Here is an 18,688-nt window from a genome sequence, read left to right as displayed (position 1 = left end):
CACCGCGCCGGAGAGGAGCGGGAGGAGGAGGAGGAGGCACGGGCGGAGGAGGAGGGAGGTGGTGATAAGGGGTTTGCTGCGTCGCCTCGTTTCTGTACCCAGCGCACGGCTCGTGGGGAGTGCGCGGTGCCCGCATCGCTGCCGGAGGGATCCTGCCGCTGCTGCCGCCGCCGCTGCTGCTCCTGCTCCTTCTGCTCCTTCTGCTGCACCTGCTCCTTCTGCTCCTGCTGCTCCTGCTGCTCCTGCTGCTCCTGCTGCTCCTGCTGCTGCAGTCCCGGCTCGGGAGCTGCTTGTTTACCGGCTGGGAAGAGCTGCGGTGCGAGAGCCGAGCAGGGGTGGCTGCGCTCACCTGTCAGGAGCGCAGCAGAAGAGGCTTCCCGAGGCGTCGGCACCCAGGAGCATCCGCGCCTCAGCCCAAAGCCTCCAGCACCGACTGCTTCGGGTCTCTTGTAAGCGAGAAGAGGAAAAAGGATCCAGAAAACCCCTGCAACTGGACAGCCCCTGCTGGAGTCTAACAGGTGTTTGCTGGGATTTGAATGGGGAGGGGACGGGTGGGAAGAAAAGTTAACTGCAGAAATCGGGGCTAGGAGAGATGCGATGATCTTGCACCAAGTGGATGTGCCATGGCTGCACGCAGATAGCGCATCTGGAGAAGCTTGGAGGGATGTCTTGCAAGTGATCTGCGTGATCTCCGTAGAAACGCTCACCTCTGCCTGCAAACTTTCCCCTGCTAGAAGTTGGGAAGAATAAAAAAGCGCCAGAAAGTCGAAAGGGGAAGATCCCAGAGGACGGAATCTCGAGCTAAACTGTTGCGTGCCGTGCCGGGGCTCTGGTGCTCGCCCCGCCGGTGTGTCCCGGGCCACCGTGCCGAGCGGCGGTGGGTGCCTCGGCCGGGCTGCCCGGCAGCGTCCCCGGCCTTGGGGACGGCCGAGCAGCATGCTGGCCGCGGCCGGCCGGCGACCCCCGCGTGCCTGAGCCCGCCGGGCAGCCGGGGCGGTGGCGGCCATGGCCGCAGCCATCGCCAGCTCCCTGATCCGCCAGAAGAGACAAGCCAGGGAGCGGGAGAAGTCCAATGCCTGTAAGTGTGTCAACAGCCCCAGCAAGAGCAAGGGAAGCTGCGACAAGAACAAGTTGAATGTGTTTTCCAGGGTCAAACTCTTTGGCTCCAAGAAAAGGCGAAGAAGGCGACCAGGTTGGCAAGGGTTATGTCTTTGGGGGGTTGGTTGGTTTGATGCAGTGGAAACTGGGACGTGTGTCAGGTGTGGGGAAAGGGGGAAAGGCATTTCAGGGCTCGTACAATGGGTGTGCAGGACGTGGGTACCCCATGGCAGTCCTTTCCCCTGTCATGTTCATCTGGTTTCTTTGGATAGCACGCAATGCTGTGTCTCACCTGCACACCTGTGTGCAGCCAGGTACCCGTAAGTCAGCTGTCTGTCCCTCTGTTACACACATGCAAACGCATGGGTGTATTCACGGGGGGGATGCTAGCAGGGAAGTTCCCACACACGCATCTCTCTCTTTATTATATATTAAATAACTTCATGGTCTGGAGATATGGTTTTGGTGTCCTGCTTCACAGAATACCTGTGCCATGCTTTATCTGCTGATTGCAGACGAGGCTTTGTGCTTTTGCTGGCACCTTCCAGAGTTTTGCTTCAGCACCCTGTGCCTTTCTAGGAATGCCATACCTGCAGCTGCCCTGTGGACACGAGGCTCTCTGGGTCACAGGTGCAAAAGGTCAGGCGTGAAGCCTGGGTCCCTGATCTGAGTGGATTGTTTTGTACGTGGGAGGAGCAAAACCCTCTGGCAATGCTGCCGTGGCTTTGCTGTGCTGGAGCACTGATGCTTGTGCCACTCCACCTGCCTGCCTTGCTCACAGTTTGCCAGCCGCTTTGGGATGGATTATGGCTAAAGAGCCGGAGTGAGGGTTGGAATAATTTCTGGTCAGAAAAGTTGGTAGATAAGAGTTGTGTGTCCATCAGGACTCTTATCAAAGTTGCTAATAAGATTTAATACACATATGCAAACTGTGGTAAGCTTTTGCCTTCAGCCCCTGCTAAAATGAAGTGCAGTAGCAGAGCCCCAGTGCCTTTGGTTACAAAGACAAGGAGTCTTATCCAGACTCAGAGTGCTGGAAATGACACACCCCATCTTCAGTGTTTGTCTCTGAAAAGAACGAGATGTTGTGGAGCGAGCTGCAGGGCTGCCTGAGCTCCTGACAAACGGAACTGTGTGAATGACTACAATGCAGATGTCATTGGGATTCAGTGGGCGTAGACCTTTTTTGCAATTACTCCTGATGCTTTAGCCAGATATCTTGAATGACACACTTGACAGCATATCCTGCTGTTGTGTACTTTTTGGTCTAGAATGATATGAAGCCGCGTGAGATATCTCACTTTCTAGCTGTGAATGTGAGGATGGTTATGGAAAAAAAAAGTCTATGCAAACTATGCGTTGTTTTGATCTTTCTTTTCTAGCTGATGAGGTAATTACCTCAGCCCTTATGGTAATATTTATTTTGCAGTTCCACACATTGCTGGATTTCAGGGTTTCCCCTCTCCATTTTCCATATGTTCATTGAGCAGTTTATCTCTTTGGATGCTCTGTACTCTCTGGAGCAGAGAGGAATGGGGGTTTGTTTATTAGAACTGCAGCAGTTCCTGTGCTAAATGTTTGCTGCTATATATTTAGGCTCTCAACTGTCACTGTGGCTCTTATTAATGCTATTGTAATAGTCTTCTTTTTCCTCTCCATCTAAGAACTCACACCTTTTTAAAAGACTGAATGTACTCTTTGCCAGCTCATTTTTAATCTTAAATGAGATAGAGCTGGGCTCCTGGGGCCAAGCAGTGCTGCTGGAATCTGTATTCACTGGAAGTAGATTTTACTGTGCTGCTCACGTTGTAATCGAAAGTGGCATTTAATCATTTTGGCAATAGATTTCATAGACATAAATTTGATCTCAGCCTAAATGAAAAGTGATGCAAAGCTGGTAGCCCTGCTTTTGTTTTGGGTCGTTTTCTTACCTCAGCCTTGTGGAAGGAACCTGAAGATTTGTTTTTCACGTCCTGCTTGCTTGGAGTGGCACATCAGGATTTCCCACGTTAATCTCACTGTTGTTTCTTTGCAGAGCCTCAGCTTAAAGGTATAGTAACAAAGCTCTACAGCAGGCAAGGATACCACTTGCAGTTGCAAGCAGATGGAACAATTGATGGAACAAAAGAGGAAGACAGTAGTTATAGTAAGTGACACGAGAATAAGTGGTGTGTTTGTGGATTGTGGTGTCTCCCTTCCCTGCAGGTCCCCTCAGAGCTGCTGTCCTGGGCTGGCAGAGTGAATGGCAGCAGCACTAACGCCGTGCTGGCAGCACAGAGTCCTCCAGGCTTACTGGGTCTGAGAGAAATACAGATAGAAATCACTTACAGAAATAATGAACCAGAGGAGGTAATGATGACACATGTGACAAACAAAGCAAATGTTATCTCCATGGTAATCCAGAGAAGTTCATTGCTGTCCTTTGGATTTTATTAGATTTTTTTTTCAGCAGGGAAAATTTGCTCGCCTACTCAGAGCCTGAAATAGAATAACGCTATCTCCACTCTCACACAGGGGCTCATTCAAACAGCGCTGTGGTATTTCACAAACTGGGACTTCAGCAGCGCTTTCAACTTCACATTTCCTTATTATTATTATTATTTGTTACTGCTTATAAATTGTACCATCAACTGTCAACCAGCTTTCCCTCAGGTTTTCTGTGAAAAAGCTCTGGACAGTTTTACTTGCTGGTTTTGACTGGGCTTTTTTACAACTTTGTGGATTAATAGAAAATGAGAGAAGATGACTAGAGCATTGATTTGGTGTGTGAAAAATGCTTAAGGATCTCACACAGCTAGACAAAAATATTTCAAGACGGGTAAAATAAGGGAATGTCGGAAACCATGCCCTGCAGAAAGTGTACGAAGGTGCAGGTGGCCAAGCCAAGACTGGCAGAGCTCAGAGAAATGTTTATGTTCATAAATCCAGCTGTGGCCTGCTGCCTCTTCTGTGCAGCTTCATTTCTCTGTCAGCTTGTACTGCACAGAGACCTTGGCAAAGATCATCTTTCCCTTAGGCATTGCTTAGCTGTTCATTAGGAGGATATCCTTATCCTTATATCCTTATTTAAAACAATGCAAATGTAGTAGGGAGAGAGTAGGATGCAAATTGCTTTGGATTATTTTGTGCTGACACCAGCTGATCACAATAGGAAGCAATTAATTTTGCTGTCCCTTCTTTGCCACCCCTTCTATCATTTCTGTCCACATGAGGGGCGTCCCCTAGAAGTGAGGTAGCCCCTCCATCCTGCTGCGCCTCTGGGGACTTGCAGGGATGCTCTCCGTGCCTCTGCTGTGGGTCCTGGCAGGGATCACAGCTGGGGACAGGTCACTCACCGCCCCAGGAGCCAGAGCTGAGCGTGCTGCTGCTCAGGGACAGGGCACTAACAGCTGCTGCTAAGAGGGACAGTCCCATTTTTGGTGCAGTGCCAGCGCCGCTGCCCTTGGAGGCAGCAGCTGGGGCAGGATGTGTGGTTGTGCTGGCACAGGGCAGAGTGGGCACTGCTCCTACAGGGCCAGTTCCCCACAGCCCCTTCCCAAATTCCAGCAGTCTGTGCCACAGCCACTGCTCATCCCACTGGGGTGTGAACCAGCTTCCAGTGTTCCTCAGCCTCGTCCTGCCTCGAAACTGAGCCTGGACGTGTCTGCCAGGGAAATGTGTCCCAGTGCTGGGAGCAGCACCTGAGCACCCACCCGTGGCTCAGGTGTCACAGCACCCACCCATGGCTCACGTGCCAGAGCACCCACCCATGGCTCAGGTGCCAACCTGCTTGGGCAGAAGGGCTCAGCCTTGGCTCTGCCACTGGCCAGCAAAGCTCAGCCAGGAATTCCTCATACAGCCCATCCCAGTGGCCCATGGCACCTCTGTCCCTGCTGGTGGCACTCCAGCCCGGTGGCACCTCTGTCCCTGCTGGCCCATCTCTGTGGCCCATGGCACCTCTGTCCCTGCTGGCCCATCTCTGTGGCCCATGGCACCTCTGTCCCTGCTGACCCAGCTGGGTGGCACCTCTGTCCCTGCTGGCCCAGCTGGGTGGCACCTCTGTCCCTGCTGGCCCATCTCTGCCCTCTCCTCAGCTCTTGCTGACAGGTCGGCAGCACTGTTTGCAGTGGAGCCCGTACTCAGACCCTCGTGCTGAAAAACTCCAACACCTGCCCTACCTGTAAACGTGCCGTTAAAAATCACCTTCCAAAAGAGACCTGCAGGTTCTGCCTGGGTGCTGAGGTTTAAATCCTCCTCTCCAGCCTACTCAGAGATCAGCTGCTGCTTTTTGGGGCTGAACTGCAAAGGACTCATGTTCATGGGGATATTTTCTCCCTCCAATAAACTCAAGCATTTGATAGAATGAATGAAAAATCCTTTTCCCTTACTGAAAATCTAAGTTTCTTTTGCCAAAAGCTGTGCAGAACTGGAGGATTTTCTCTGAGGGAAGGGAAAGTGATGGGTGTTGAGTTCGAGCTGGAGGCGAGTGTGAGGAGGGTCTGCATGCGTGGTTTGTGTCTGCACAAACAGTGTCTGTACACTCGTGGCTATGAAAGAGGAAGAAAACCACAGATTTTATGATGCCCTGCATTTATTTGTTAGTTCTGGATATTCCACCTTTCCTGCCATGCTTGACCATTGCAGGAACTGCAGTGCTCTAAGGTGCCCTGACTCAATGTGCTCTTGGCATCCCCAAACACAGAATTTAGGATCTATGTTAAATGCTGTCAAGCTGAAATATTTTTTTTACTGAAGTATGACCATTTGGGGGTTCTCAGGCTGGAAAAAAATTATAATGGATCATAATTCTTAGCCATAATTTTGAAAATAATAAAAATATTTCAAATTCATAATTTGGTTTTAAATTGGCTTTGGACAGTGACCATAAATATCAAACTTCAGCCTGAAGCAGACCAGAGTTTTTCAGCCAAGTAATAAATCCCTGGAAATGGGAAGTAGTTTGGCATCACTTTATCCTATCTATGCATTTCTGCCACAGAGTGGAAGGAGATGCTTTGGGTTATGATAATTTTTTTAACTCCCCTTTATTTTTAATCCTACATATTGAACACAGAATACTGTATTCAACTCATTATTTCTTATGTTCAATTTTAACATATCCATGAATCCAAGCTATGGCAGAGCTTTGCTTTTTTCCTTTTTTTTCTTTGCCACTTTGCAAACCGGAATCTTCATTTTTTGAAGAGTTGTTTCTGTGCTTATAAATACTGCCACTATTAGCATGTGTACAAGCAGAAATGCAAGCAGAACATTCAAAGCAGCTCAATTTTGAAAGCACAGATTTAGGGGTTGATCTAAAGAATATGCTGCCCTTTCATTTCATTTTGAAGTTATTTAACTCTGTTTTTTCAAACCCATTCTCCTCTAAAAAAGAGGAAAAATCAAACCCCAATGAGTTATAAGTGGAAACATTTTGAGATGCTAATGATGGTTTTCAACTTTTCTGAATTTCATCTTCTTCCTTCCTTTTGGTCAAAATGTTTACTGACTTTGAAAACAAGTCTTGATTGTCTTGAAAAATTTTTTGTTTGTTTGCTTCTGGATTCCTTCTTGCATTTAATGGTGCAAGAAAAGCACCCTAACAAAACCCAAACAGTGCTCAAGTGCACTCGGCGGAGCCTGGGCTCTGCTCACCAGGCAGGTAAGTTCTGTTCGCTCTCAGCAATTCCCATCTCCAGAAGAGGGAGAGGCGCTGATCCCTCAGATCATTCCTGAGCTCTTGGTGGCAGTTGCTGTCCAAGGACTTGGTGGTACAAGTATTGCTCTGTAGCACCCACAGACATTAATATGTGCATGAATAGAGATTTTTACCTGGTTCTGGTAATTCTGGTTTCATTTTCTGTCTGATCTGCGTACTCCAAAAGAGTAATTTTCCTCTCCATCTCCTTTCTCTCCTAGCTTTGTTTAACCTCATACCTGTGGGTTTACGAGTGGTGGCGATTCAGGGGGTTCAAACAAAATTATATCTGGCAATGAACAGTGAAGGATACCTATATACATCAGTAAGTAAACGTTTTTAATTCTGTTCTCTGTGGAATTGTGGTAAATTAATAACTTACTGTTGCAAGGGATCTGCTAATAACCTATTAAAACCAATACAACCTATAAATGTGAGTTTGGAGCAGAGTCAGTGTGGTGGTGATAGTCTGCTTCTGGTTCATGAATCTTTTCCATCAGGAGCACCTAGGGATGTATGGAATCACACTGTGGTGCCTTTGATTAATCTTGAAGTGTGAAATATAACAAACCCCACAACCCCAAACAGAAAGGATCCTCTCTCTTGCTCCCTGTGGAGTGACTGGGCTGGTCAGAGTGGGCGCTGAGGGGAAGGGACAACTTGGTGTGTCCCCCACGTGCCTCAGCATGCTTTGTGTCTTCCTATAGGATCTGCTCTAAGGAAAAGGAGTTAGAGACAGTAATTATATTTTTTTGTTTGGCCAGGATTTTCAAATAGAAATTTTATGGCTTCAGGTAGGTGAGTGAGTAAAGAACAGCTTTATTAGTAGTTTTGATAAAGAATGTCCGTTAATAATTTTCTGTGACGTTTCTCACGAGAGCAGACAGTGTTTTTATTTAAAAAAAAATTAAATAGACCACTTTTCAATTAAAAACATTTAGCTGAACTATCTTCAGCAGTTTTAATTATACAGATTTAATAGATTTTTCCCAAGGAGGAAAATAGAGGAAAATGTATTCTATTATCTACTAGAAATTATTCTCTTCTATAAAAGATTCCCTTAATCCTGATAAAAATTAAGCAAACTTATTCAAATCTCTCATTTATTTTGCAATCCTGACAGCTGGGAGCAGGGGCAGCTTTGCATATTTTTTCTTTTTCTGCCAGAGCAGGAGCAGCTCAGGCCTGGCAGTGCAGGGACAAAGGAACATTCCAGAGAGCGCTGGGTTTGTGCTCTCAGTGCAGAAATCTCTGCTTTCTGCTGGTGGTTGTGCTTTCCTGCAGAAACCACCTTTGTCTGGGCAAGGGAGGTGGGCAGGGATTTACCCTGCAGTGCAGTCCCTGCTCTCTGACACACAGCCCTGAGCCCACAGGCACCTCGGAGACGATGAGCATCACTTCCAGTTCCCCTGCTGGGAGAAGGGGCACAATGTGGCCCTGATTTCCATTAAGCGCAACTTTTAGCTTGATATGCATCTTAGGCAGAGCTCTGAGATTCACTTTGGTTGTAATCTTCATTCTTTGCATTGATTAAGGGTAGTTCTTCATATGATTATGTTCCCTTGAATTGTGTCTTCCTTGAATCCTTTAATATCTTTGAATTCCATAGTTTATGTCATTGCAGACTTAACTGGTGACATCTCTCTGTTTCCCCCTTAGTGGAAATATAAATTACAGTGGTCATTTTTGTTTCCTTATTAGACAACTATATTTTCTTACATTTATTTTTTAATCTTCTTGAACTTGATGGGTTTGGCAAGGCTTTAAACAGAATTCTATTGTGTCGTTTCCCAAATTCATACTCTTAAATCCTCTTCACAAAGACAGGTGGCCACTTAATTTTGATCTACTTTTCTTAGGGAAATTGTCACCCAAGTTCTCAATAATCCTGGGTTTATCCCCTGCTGCCTTCTGGTTTGGTTGTTCTGTTCTTTGCAATAATCACAAGAAACTCCCAGGGGGAAAAAGCAGCTCTTGTCCCTGTCAATGAGCCCAGGGAATGGACAAGGGCTGGTGAGGAGCATCTGCCCCTGCTTCAGGCTGCCAGAAATCCAGTTCCAGCACTATTTTTCAAGTGTTTCTAGCATTTCTTTGGCTGATAATGGTCCTTTCAGCAAGGGATGCAGTCTGACAGTCTGATGCATGGGAAATGAACTCTGTATTTTGGGCTGTATTCTTGGTTGATATAAATGAGTCCCAGGAGAGCTCAGCTGATTTATACCAGCTGAACACTCACCTGTTCAAGGAAGGCCACCAGGGAGCCTGGGGAACAGATCAGCTCAAGTAAGTGACATCCATCTACACATCCTGAGGGTTTCAAAGCCCCTGCAGGGATGTGTTCCTGAATGGGATTTGTCAGGAGTAGACAGATGGCAACATGGGATTGATCAAGTGCAAAAGCCCCACAAAACACCGTCAAGTTCCTGAAGCAGGAGAACAGGGGAAATAGAAGGACACTTCAATTGTAGATAGCTATAGCAGATAGTTGCACCATTTCCAGAGCAGAGAGAAATTAAATTAGCATTGGTGAAGCAGTTTAATGAGGAGAGAGATCATTGTGGTCTCTGCATGATCACCTGGTCTGGGTTGTGTTGTGAGCCTTGTGTCTGTGCAGAGGGCAGCCAGGTGTCTGCCCTGCCTCAGAGGCAGCCTGCAGTTTGCCTCAGCCCCGTGACTGTGCTGGGGAAGGAGGTGAATCTTCTGCACAGGGGGATCAGTGGTGTGTCATAAATCTGCAGAGAACAGATAACTGGAGTTGGCTGCCAGAGTTTATGGATAGTTTGCAGCATCTGTCAGTTAGAGCAAAAGTAGGATCTGTAGGGTAATGATAAAAGCTCCTCAGGGACAAGGCAGCAATTCAGCTCAGCAAAAGAAAGATAAACTGTGAAACCCAATATGCAGTTCTCTACATGTGTTGTAGGGCACATGGAAGTCCTGGCCTGCAGGGAAGGGAGGTGACCGTGTCACATGTCCAGATCACAGAATCCCCATCTGAAATGGCTTCTCTCCTGCAGCCAGTGTCCTCCAAAGACCATGGCTGTTGTGTGACTGCTCCTCCCAAGCTGAACCCACCCTGGGAGTTTTATTTGGAGGGACCTTGTTAGGAGGTATTTGGAGGCACAGCTCCTGGTGCTTGAGCATCCACTCCCCGTGCAAACACAGCGTTTGATTCATCCCTCTCGCACCAGCGTGGTGCTGCTGCAAGATGACTGAAACGGTGTTCTGGCCTGCTGTCTTACATAACCACACCATGAATCATTTTGTGGTTTAGGGTGGCTTTTATTTCATCTTCTTTTTCTTTCTATGAACGACCACATCTTTCACATGACCGCCATGTACGCCCCACTTGAGTTTTTCTGGTTTCATATGCTGTGAATTTGTGTGTTGTTTGCTTGTCCTGAGCATTGGAAGGCTCTGTTTGGCAGACAGGCAGTGCTGGAGCTGCTGCTCTCTCATTAAGGGGTGGTGGTGTGGCAGAGGAGGCTCCCAGCGATGCGGAGCAGCAGTGGGTGAGGCTCCTCCAGGGAAGGCGGGTGGAGGTGCAGGGAATTGGGTGTTCTGCAGAGGCTGAAACAGCCCAAAATACTCGGAGTTTAAAAACAGCCTGTGAACCTCCAGCCATGCATTTTCCATGAGCCATCATGATAGTTTTTCAAACCATGTAGTGACTGTCAGTGAAATGCATATTTTTCCTACAGAACATTTCAACACAGGTGATTTTGCGCTTGTTTCTGCTGGGTACATTTTCAGAAACAGTATCATTAAATATGTGCTGCTCATTGCACAGTTCTGGCCAGTCTCAGAGCAGTGCACCTCAGCTTGGGAAGAGGGTTCATTTCCCCTCTTGTCTTGCTCTGGGTTCCTGTGTTTTACCAAAGCATTGCATTTCCCAGTGTCATGGGCAGTTCCTCACAGCTTCTCCCAGGCTGGAGGGAGCCCTTACCTAAGGGAGTCCTGTGCCCTGGCCACGTGTGACAGGGACCAGCCTGCCCGTGCCTCATCCAGCCCTCCAGCCTAGCTGTGGGCAGTTCAGGGCACTCAGCTGCTAGGATGAGGTATTTGTGCCTTTGTTGACTATTCTGGGATGAGTGCTTTGGATTTAATATTGCTGCTGGACGTGGCTTCCTTTTGCATCTCTCGTCCGATGTCGCTTGGTGCAGAGCTAGCTGGGGTTTAGGGAGCACTTGGGTATAAAACCCTGGGCAGAGCTGTGTGTACAATTTACCCTGAGAGAGCATTCAGCTAACACTGTCCTCTGCATGTAAAGTAAACTGTCATATCTACCTTTGGTACCTGCACTGAAAGTAAATATTGTGTGAAGCGTGCACGTTGATGATAGCCAAGAGAACTGAAAGGTGATTAAATTCTCAGAGTGATTCAAAAATTGGTTTTGGTGAGTTGGCGAGAAGAGAAGTTGGTGCATATTTTAATACTGAGCAGTGCAGTGGAGACCTGGTGTAGCTAATGGGAATGGCTGGGGCATTTATAATGAATTACTGGCAAAGAGCATTTTTCCACCTCAGGGAAATAGCACAAACCAAGACATAGGGGAAATAATCAAAAGCTTCATCTGGTTAAATTTGCATGTCAGTATAAATCATATTTTACCAGGAATGCAGAGTACACCTGAATGCAGTTGATTCTCTCCAGTGCCAGGGTGTGAGGTGCAGATCCATGTTTTCCTGTTCCTGGCTGCCCCTTGCCCTGTGCTGGGCAGGAGCTCAGCACACTCACAGCTCAGGGGGTGCTCTGTCCCTGCTGTGCTGCCAGCCCTGCCTGCTGCTCTGCCCCACAGCGCACGGAGCGGGCACGGGGCACAGGAGGCTGCCCTGAGGAGGTGCCAGGCACTGCAGGAGCAGCTGAGCTGATGGATGCTCTCTGAGCCCCAGCCACGGGCACTGCTGCAGGTGCTGCACGCTTGGCTTCAGTGGTGCAGCAGTGCTGCAGCACGGGGCTGGCTGCTGCTGCTGCTGCCTGCACAGGGGGAGTCTGCTGGGTCTCCCTGGGGCACCACAGGCTGCTGGTGCTCCTGCCCAGCCTCAGCCTTCACGCAGGGTGTGTGCCTGGCAGGTTTTGGGGTGGGTGTGTGCTGAACTGCCTGCAGTGCAGCTAGAGTGCTGCTCACAGACGTGTCCCAGCTGCTGAAGGGACCTGCAGCGCCTGGCTGAGCTCCCCCAGCCTGTCTGGCCCTGCTCTGAGGTGTGGGACCCTCCTGGGGAGGCAGAGGTTCCCTGCAGCAGGAGGAGAGCTCTGCTGGTGTCAGTGATGTGGGCTTGGAGGGATGGTGCTGTTCCTTCAGGTGCTTGTCCCTGTGGCAGCAGTGTGAGCCCAGATTTCTGGGGACAGACTGCCTGTCTGCAGCAGGGAAGTGCAGATGGCATAATCCTCCCACGGGAGAATTATTAGGAGATTGAGCAAGCTGCAGGTCTTGAAGCTGTTATGCTGCTTTTCTGTACAAGCCATCCCGCAGGCACCTGAAAGCGCCGAGGTGCTGCTGTGCCTCAGCCCTGGCTGCAGGTGCTGGAGCTGAGGGTCCCTGAGGAGCCCGGGCACGGCAGGGCTGCTCCAGGGCTGTGCTCTGCCCTCATCCTGGCACACCTGGGCAACGCCTCCCCAGCAGAAAGCCCATTGCACTCCTCACTGGGGTCACAGTGACACAAATCTGCCTTGGTGACAAAAAAAAAGCCTTGGCAGAATTTGGAGTTGGACTCAAGTCTGAGAGCTTCGCACCTTGGATCACACTGATCGCTTTGAACAAGGGGTTTTGGCCCTGGACCAGCAACAAGGAATCCTGAGTGCCAGGGCTCCCGGGCTACTCCCAGCTCCTCACTGGCACACTGCAAAGCGGGTTGGCAGGCAGAGTGGTGAGCAGATAAGGGCTGGAGCTGCAGAGTGCAAGGAGAGCGCTGCCAGCTCCTGGATCCACTGGATTCGTGTGCTCAGATCACCAAAGGACAGCTCACCTTGCTGGGATTCAGCAGAGCCAAGGAGCAAAGTGCTGCCTTTCTCTCCCCAGCGTGGTGTAGGTGCTACACCTCAGGACCAGCAGCGGAGGTACCTGTGGGTGTAGAGGTCCATGCACACCAGGCACGTGAGCCTGCTTCTTGTAGAGCTGGGCTCAGTTCACTGGGAAAATATGTATGCTAGTATTTGTGTGGATTTTTGAGGTGTTGATTATTTTTCCTGATCTGTGTCTTCAAGTTCAGCAGCAAGATCACATGCCAAACTGACTTTGTTTCTTTAGAATGTGACTTAATTAAAAGAAAATACCACTATGAAACCGTGGTTTCTTTCCTGCACCTGCCTTTCCTTCTAAAAAGCTGTCTGCCTGCTCTGGGAAGCCCAGAAGGGCTTCCCCTCCCTCTGGTGCTGCAGGCTGAGCTAATGAGCAGCTCTTGTCACAGTGACTCAGCAGAGCCCCTGCCTGGAGCTGCCGATGGCTCAGCCTGTGTGAGGGTGAGCATCTAACCAGGGTGCAGCAGTCAGACCGGCTCCCAGGGCTCCCCAAACCAACAGGAGTGGGCTGGCACTGGAAAACAAACTCAGAACTAGAGTAGGAGCTAGCCCAGGATGGCGCTGCAGTGGCAGGCTCATCATGTTTGTTAAACTCACAGAAGTGTTCTCCACACAACTCGATGTTAGCTGGGAGCTGCTGGCCATGGGCTCCCATCATCTGTGGGGCTTCCAGCTCCAGGGAGGTCAATTCTTGGAAGGAAAATGCTGTGAAGTACGATGGCGTTCTGTTTGGCTTGGAAGCACCTGCAGTGCCCACCCAGCAGGCAGAGAGGGAGGCAGGATCCCTTTGCTGCTCTCCCAGGGGCACCTGCAGTTTTCCAGGGAGCTGAGAACAGGCTGCCCTGGCTGCTCAGGGCTGCTGCTGCATCCTGCTGCTGGTGGGGTTGGGGGCTGCTTCTCAGGAGGCAGTTCTGCTCCCATGAAAATGCCCCAGAGTGTTCAGCCTGGTCACAGGTGCATGGGAAAGCGGTGAGGGTGGAGCAGGTGAGAATGGCTGCAGGAAAAGCTGTCTGAGGAGGTGGAGGTGTGCCTGCTCCTGGGAGTGCCTGTGCTGCAGGACAGCACTCGGAGCTCTGGCTGGTCAGCAGTGCCAGGACAAACAAAATTCAGCAGTTCCTGTGCTCAAAGTAGGTAAAGGGCAGCCCAGCTCCCCAGAATTGCTGTCCATCAATGCAGGCTGTCACCAGCAACTGATCTGCCGTGTGGGGGTATTGGGAGCAGATTTATTAAACACTTCTTTGTGTCTTTTATCTTTGTGCTGCCCTGCAGTTACAGCAGTGCTAAGAGGAGCTGAATTCACTTCTGTTCTACTTGGCAGCCTCCAGAGAAATGTTTATTGCTCCTGGCCGTTTACATCCTTTAGCAAGCCTACTAAAAGCATCTTTTCCTTGCAGAACTTTTATTGCAAGGGATGAGGTGCAAAAACTGAGAACCCAGCTCGACTATAAAAGTTCACATTGTCAGCCAAAAGGCTTCTTTTGAGAAGAGTACTGAGAAATACTGATGGGGAGTCAGTGGGGGAGGAAAAGGAGTCCTTAAGCCCAAGATCCAGAGTTCTGTGGTTGCTTTTGAGAACTGCAGCACAACTGGAGGAGGTTTCCAAAGGAAACTCTGTCGCTTCAGTCCCAGTCTGAATGCCATCCTCTTGGCAGGACTCCTGTGTGCTGGAAGCAGAGCCCCCTGTATGAGTCCTGGAAAGCAGGAGAAACCTTCTGTGTGGCAGGGAAGCTACTCAGGAGCAAAGGAAATAGAAAAGTTGTCATATTTACCTTTTGCCCTTGAAGCCTTGGTGTCAGAAACTAACTTTTTCATAAGGTAGTTCTTGGGGTTAGACCTGTTGGGCTCCTGGACAGGAAATATAAAAAGGGTCTGGGAAAGGAAAAAGTCTCTTGAATAAGAATGGTATTAAGAGACTTGCATTTCTATACTGAACTGCTTTCATTAGGCAATCTAGGATTGACAAAGGAATCCGAAATTACAAATGGATTAGGGAGTCTTTGGGTATTATGCCTATATAGTAGCTTTTACCAGTGAATGGGATGGTCTGAATAGTTGAACTGATAAAGCCTTTCATATTTTACATTCTGCTGATGCTACAGGTGCCATCACATTGTTTTTCATTTTTGTAATTCTACCCAAACAGCTCTGCATATTGAGCAGTATGGTTCTTCTAAAATGGAATCCGCTGGGGAGCTAAGCAAAACAGGCATGATAATTGGTGAAGTGCAGTTCTGTTTATTTAAAGCCTCAGGAGGTGTCTAAAAATCAGAGAGCTGGGTTCAGAATCACAGCACAAGATGCTGTCTGCTTTATCAAGCAGTCTCCCCCTCTCCTTACTCTGATTAGTTTGAATGCACAGAAATAAGGGATCAATTTAGACCCTCCATCCTCATCCCCAGAGCATTTTCAGATGTTAAAAAATCCTGTCATGAGATAGCAGTGTTCTTCTTGAGCCCAGCTATTGGTGGGACGTTGAGCTGACTGTGAGTGGGCAAACCTCTGAAGATTTGTGAGCACGTTTCCTCAAATGGCAGCTCCAGAAGTTACTGTTTTAACAAAATGGGTTTCAGGAGCTGCAAAGAGTGGGCTGCTCCTCACCCTGCCAGTGCTCATGTCCTCCAGCTAAACTGGAATACAGTATTTTTAAAGTGAGCATATCTGGTACATGAATTAGAAGCAGAGTTTCATAAATACAAAGGTTTCAGCTCAGGTTTCAGGCAAAAGTTCCCATCAATTCTCATTCTGTTCTCGTTGCTTCACACCAGTGTGCTCAGAGCTAGCAGAGCATCTGCTGCCAGCTGAGCCATATTGACACTGACAGAAGGCACAGTAAGCTCAGAGTAAATAAGTGAATGATCTGAAACAGAACAAAAACCATAAGAAATTTTAATAAGTGAAATAGACACAGTTTGAAGTGCAGATCTCTTCCCTTCACCTGATAAACTAAGAGTTTAATGGGCTTGATATTGCAAATCCTTTCTCATGTAAGTAATTCTTACTCATGCAGTTTCTTTGACCAGCAGCCAGAGGGAGAATTAATTTATCTGAGTAAAATTTTCAGGATCTGGACAAGACAGTAATTGATTTACAATATGAGATTTCTATGTCATTAAAAAATGAACAGAACGTTTGGGAGGCCTGTGAAACTTAATGACTAAAAAAGTGCCTGGAGCCAGGCTCCAAGGCCTGGAGCAGGCAGGGCCCCAGAGTCCTGGATGCCCACAGGGGTGGTTCTGTCATGGGCCAGCCCTGAGCCCCTGGCTTGGAGCCTTCTCTGGCTGCAGGCAGGAGCTGGACTGATGTGGACCAGCGCAGCAGAGCCAGCTGTGGTTGTGTTCACACATAATGCCCCCTCAAACGCCTTGTGCTGCTGGCATCCCCTTGGAGCTGCACTTTTTGGTGGCTCTGAGGGATCCCTGCTGCTGCAGGGGGGTCAGAGGCTGCAGCAGGGCTCAGCCAGGCCCGGCTCAGCCAGGCTCAGCTCTGCAGCCTGGCCCGGCTCAGCCAGGCTCAGCTCTGCAGCCAGGCCCAGCTCAGCCAGGCTCAGCTCTGCAGCCTGGCCCGGCTCAGCCAGGCTCAGCTCTCAGCCAGGCCCGGCTCAGCCACTCAGCTCGCAGCCTGGCCGCCGGCTCAGCCAGCTCAGCCTACGCCCGCTCACAGGCTCAGTCAGCCAGGCCCAGCTCAGGCAGGCTCAGCACACCTGGGCCACGGGCAGGGGCTGTGCCAGCACCACTCGGCAGCTCTGAGAGCCTTGGCTTCAGCTGAAGCTCTCGTGGCCTCTGTGTGGAGCCCAGGTTTGATGTGTGCTCGAGACAGAGACCTGGGGCTCGCACCACGGGCAGCAGAGTGCAGCACAGATTTCCTTGGGCTTCTTCTTGGGGAAATTATTGCAGCTGTGGGAGGAAAGGCCTGGAAGAGCTTTGTGCAGATTGTTGATTTTTACCACATTAGTTAATTGTTTCCCAAATTGGCATTTCTAATCTGTGAGATGCCAGAAAACACCTGTACTAAGTGATGCACTAACTGTTTATATTTCCTTTAATTATACTTGTAGGAACAGTGCCAGAAGGGCAAGCATTTACTATAAATAACCTGGAGCTCTCAAAACTAAACAAAATCTTTTCTTCACAAAACTATGTCCAGCAGCCATAGCAGGGAGAGAGCACTCCTCACCATGAGGCTCTGGTGATTTCTCTTGCTGAGCAGCCCTGCTCTGAAGCAGAGAAAGGCCCTGTTTGTGCACCAGCTCTACACCAAGCCCTCCAGGGCTGTCTTTAGGGGCCTTACAGCCATTTCCCCATGAAGAACCCTGAGGATCTGCAATTTCCAGCTGAGAGGGAGGCAGTCTTGATCTGCCAGTGGCTTGGGAATATCTGCACTAAGGAAACCAACCTCCTTTTGTGCTCTTAGGGGAGAAGATGAGTACAGTCATCCTGGCTTGGCCATGAATCATCTGATGAAGCTTCATTTGCTACCCAAAGCAAACCCTCTGCACTTGCAGCCCTTCATTTTGTTATCACAGCACTGACAGTAAAAGAAGACAAGTTTCTTTTTCCTCTGACAGTCTTCTAAACAACAGCTGCTTCTCTTCTGAAACAACTGGAGTTAATGTGGGTACTTGTGATAGCTGTGGCCTTTCCTTTTTGATACAGCAATTATTCAGTCTGTAGGGTTTTTACTGACTCAAGCAACCTTGGTAAAATTAAGTTGTCATTAGGCTGAAGCCTCTGGAGCCATCTGCTACTGTTCGGCCAACTCCAAACATCTCTACTCTTACTCAAAACAAGTGTTGGGTAACCTAGAAGGGGAAATTCCCTGTGCCTTGCAGGTGCTCAGGCTGTCTCCCCACATCACCTCATCCCCGTGGTACCTGCAGCAGGGTCACGCACGTTAACAAGAGAAGAGTTTGATCTCTGATGTGTTGGCATCTTTGACTCTCTGGTAGAGAGTCTGGTGGGGTTTTGCAGGTCCTGTAGCTCTTAACCCAAAATCTAAGCACTTTGTAAGTAAAGCCTACTATGAAAATTGTAGTTCCCATATAAATGCTGAGGGTTTCTGTTCAGGACATGTTCCTCCTTCAGCCCTTCTTGCTTCACCCCTGCCCCAGTGCTGTTTTCCAGCTGGATGTGAGCACAGGAGTGTTCCAGCAGCTCAGGGAGCCTCAGCCATCCTGAGCATCATTCTGGTGGTGTCTGACACCTGGGCAGTCCTGGGGACACCTGGGCAGTCCTGGGGACAGCAGCAAAGTCAGGCTGAGCTGGTGAGCAGGTGTCCCCTGAGCAGGTGACATGTCTGGGCCTGCAGCAGGCAGCAGAAGCACAGACTGAGGGGGACCAAGGGCAGAATTCAGGTTTCCCATGAGATGGGGTGAGTTTTCTTTCCTCCTGGCTGTGGCAGGCTCAGTAAGGAATGAATTTGCTGAGGAGCAGCAGTGCATTTTCCCAAAATCCCTGCACTGTGCGAGGCTGGCACAGACAGTGTCCCCCAGCCCTGTGTGTCCCTGTCCTGTCCTGCTGCTCAGGGCTCCCACTGGGGCACAGCTCAGCCCCTGGGGAGCCCAGCTCTCCCAGCTGGCACTGGCAGCTCCTTGGGTCCCTGTCCCAGCCCAGGGAGCTGCCAGAGCTCGAGGCAGAGCCCAGAGAGTGAAGAGAGCTTCCTCAGCTGGAACACCCAGGAACCCACTCCCACCCCGAGGTGCTTTGTGGGCTGGTGCTTTTCTGGGCTGGGCATTGATTCCCCACACAGCTTTTATTTGGGTCAGAGACTAAAAAAATCCATCTGCTGTCACTGCCCAGTCACCAACAAAAGGCGTCTGTCTGCTGAGTGCCCTTTCCTGAGATGGTAAAAGACAATCTCACTTAAGGTAGGGCAGGCTTTATTAACAGAAACTCTTATATT

The 18,688-nt window shown here is 49.4% G+C and overlaps 1 protein-coding gene across 4 annotated transcripts in view; it reads left to right on the top strand.

The window, feature by feature from the left end:
* Positions 1–18,688, top strand: part of FGF13 (fibroblast growth factor 13) — a 190,093-nt gene that overhangs the window by 145,906 nt on the left and 25,499 nt on the right. For 3 of the 4 annotated variants that reach the window (XM_030967389.1, XM_030967386.1, XM_030967390.1), the window contains 2 exons: positions 3,134–3,244; positions 6,997–7,100. In XM_030967389.1, the coding sequence (XP_030823249.1) occupies positions 3,134–3,244; positions 6,997–7,100 (215 nt within the window). Of the gene's footprint in view, positions 1–563; positions 1,193–3,133; positions 3,245–6,996; positions 7,101–18,688 lie in introns of those variants that run through there. The other variant, XM_030967388.1, reaches the window with a different exon arrangement.

Source organism: Camarhynchus parvulus, chromosome 4A (genome assembly GCF_901933205.1).
Source record: "Camarhynchus parvulus chromosome 4A, STF_HiC, whole genome shotgun sequence".
NCBI lineage: Eukaryota > Metazoa > Chordata > Aves > Passeriformes > Thraupidae > Camarhynchus > Camarhynchus parvulus.
The sequence above is the reverse complement of the archived record's forward strand: the minus strand, read 5'-3'. Positions and strand labels throughout refer to the sequence as shown.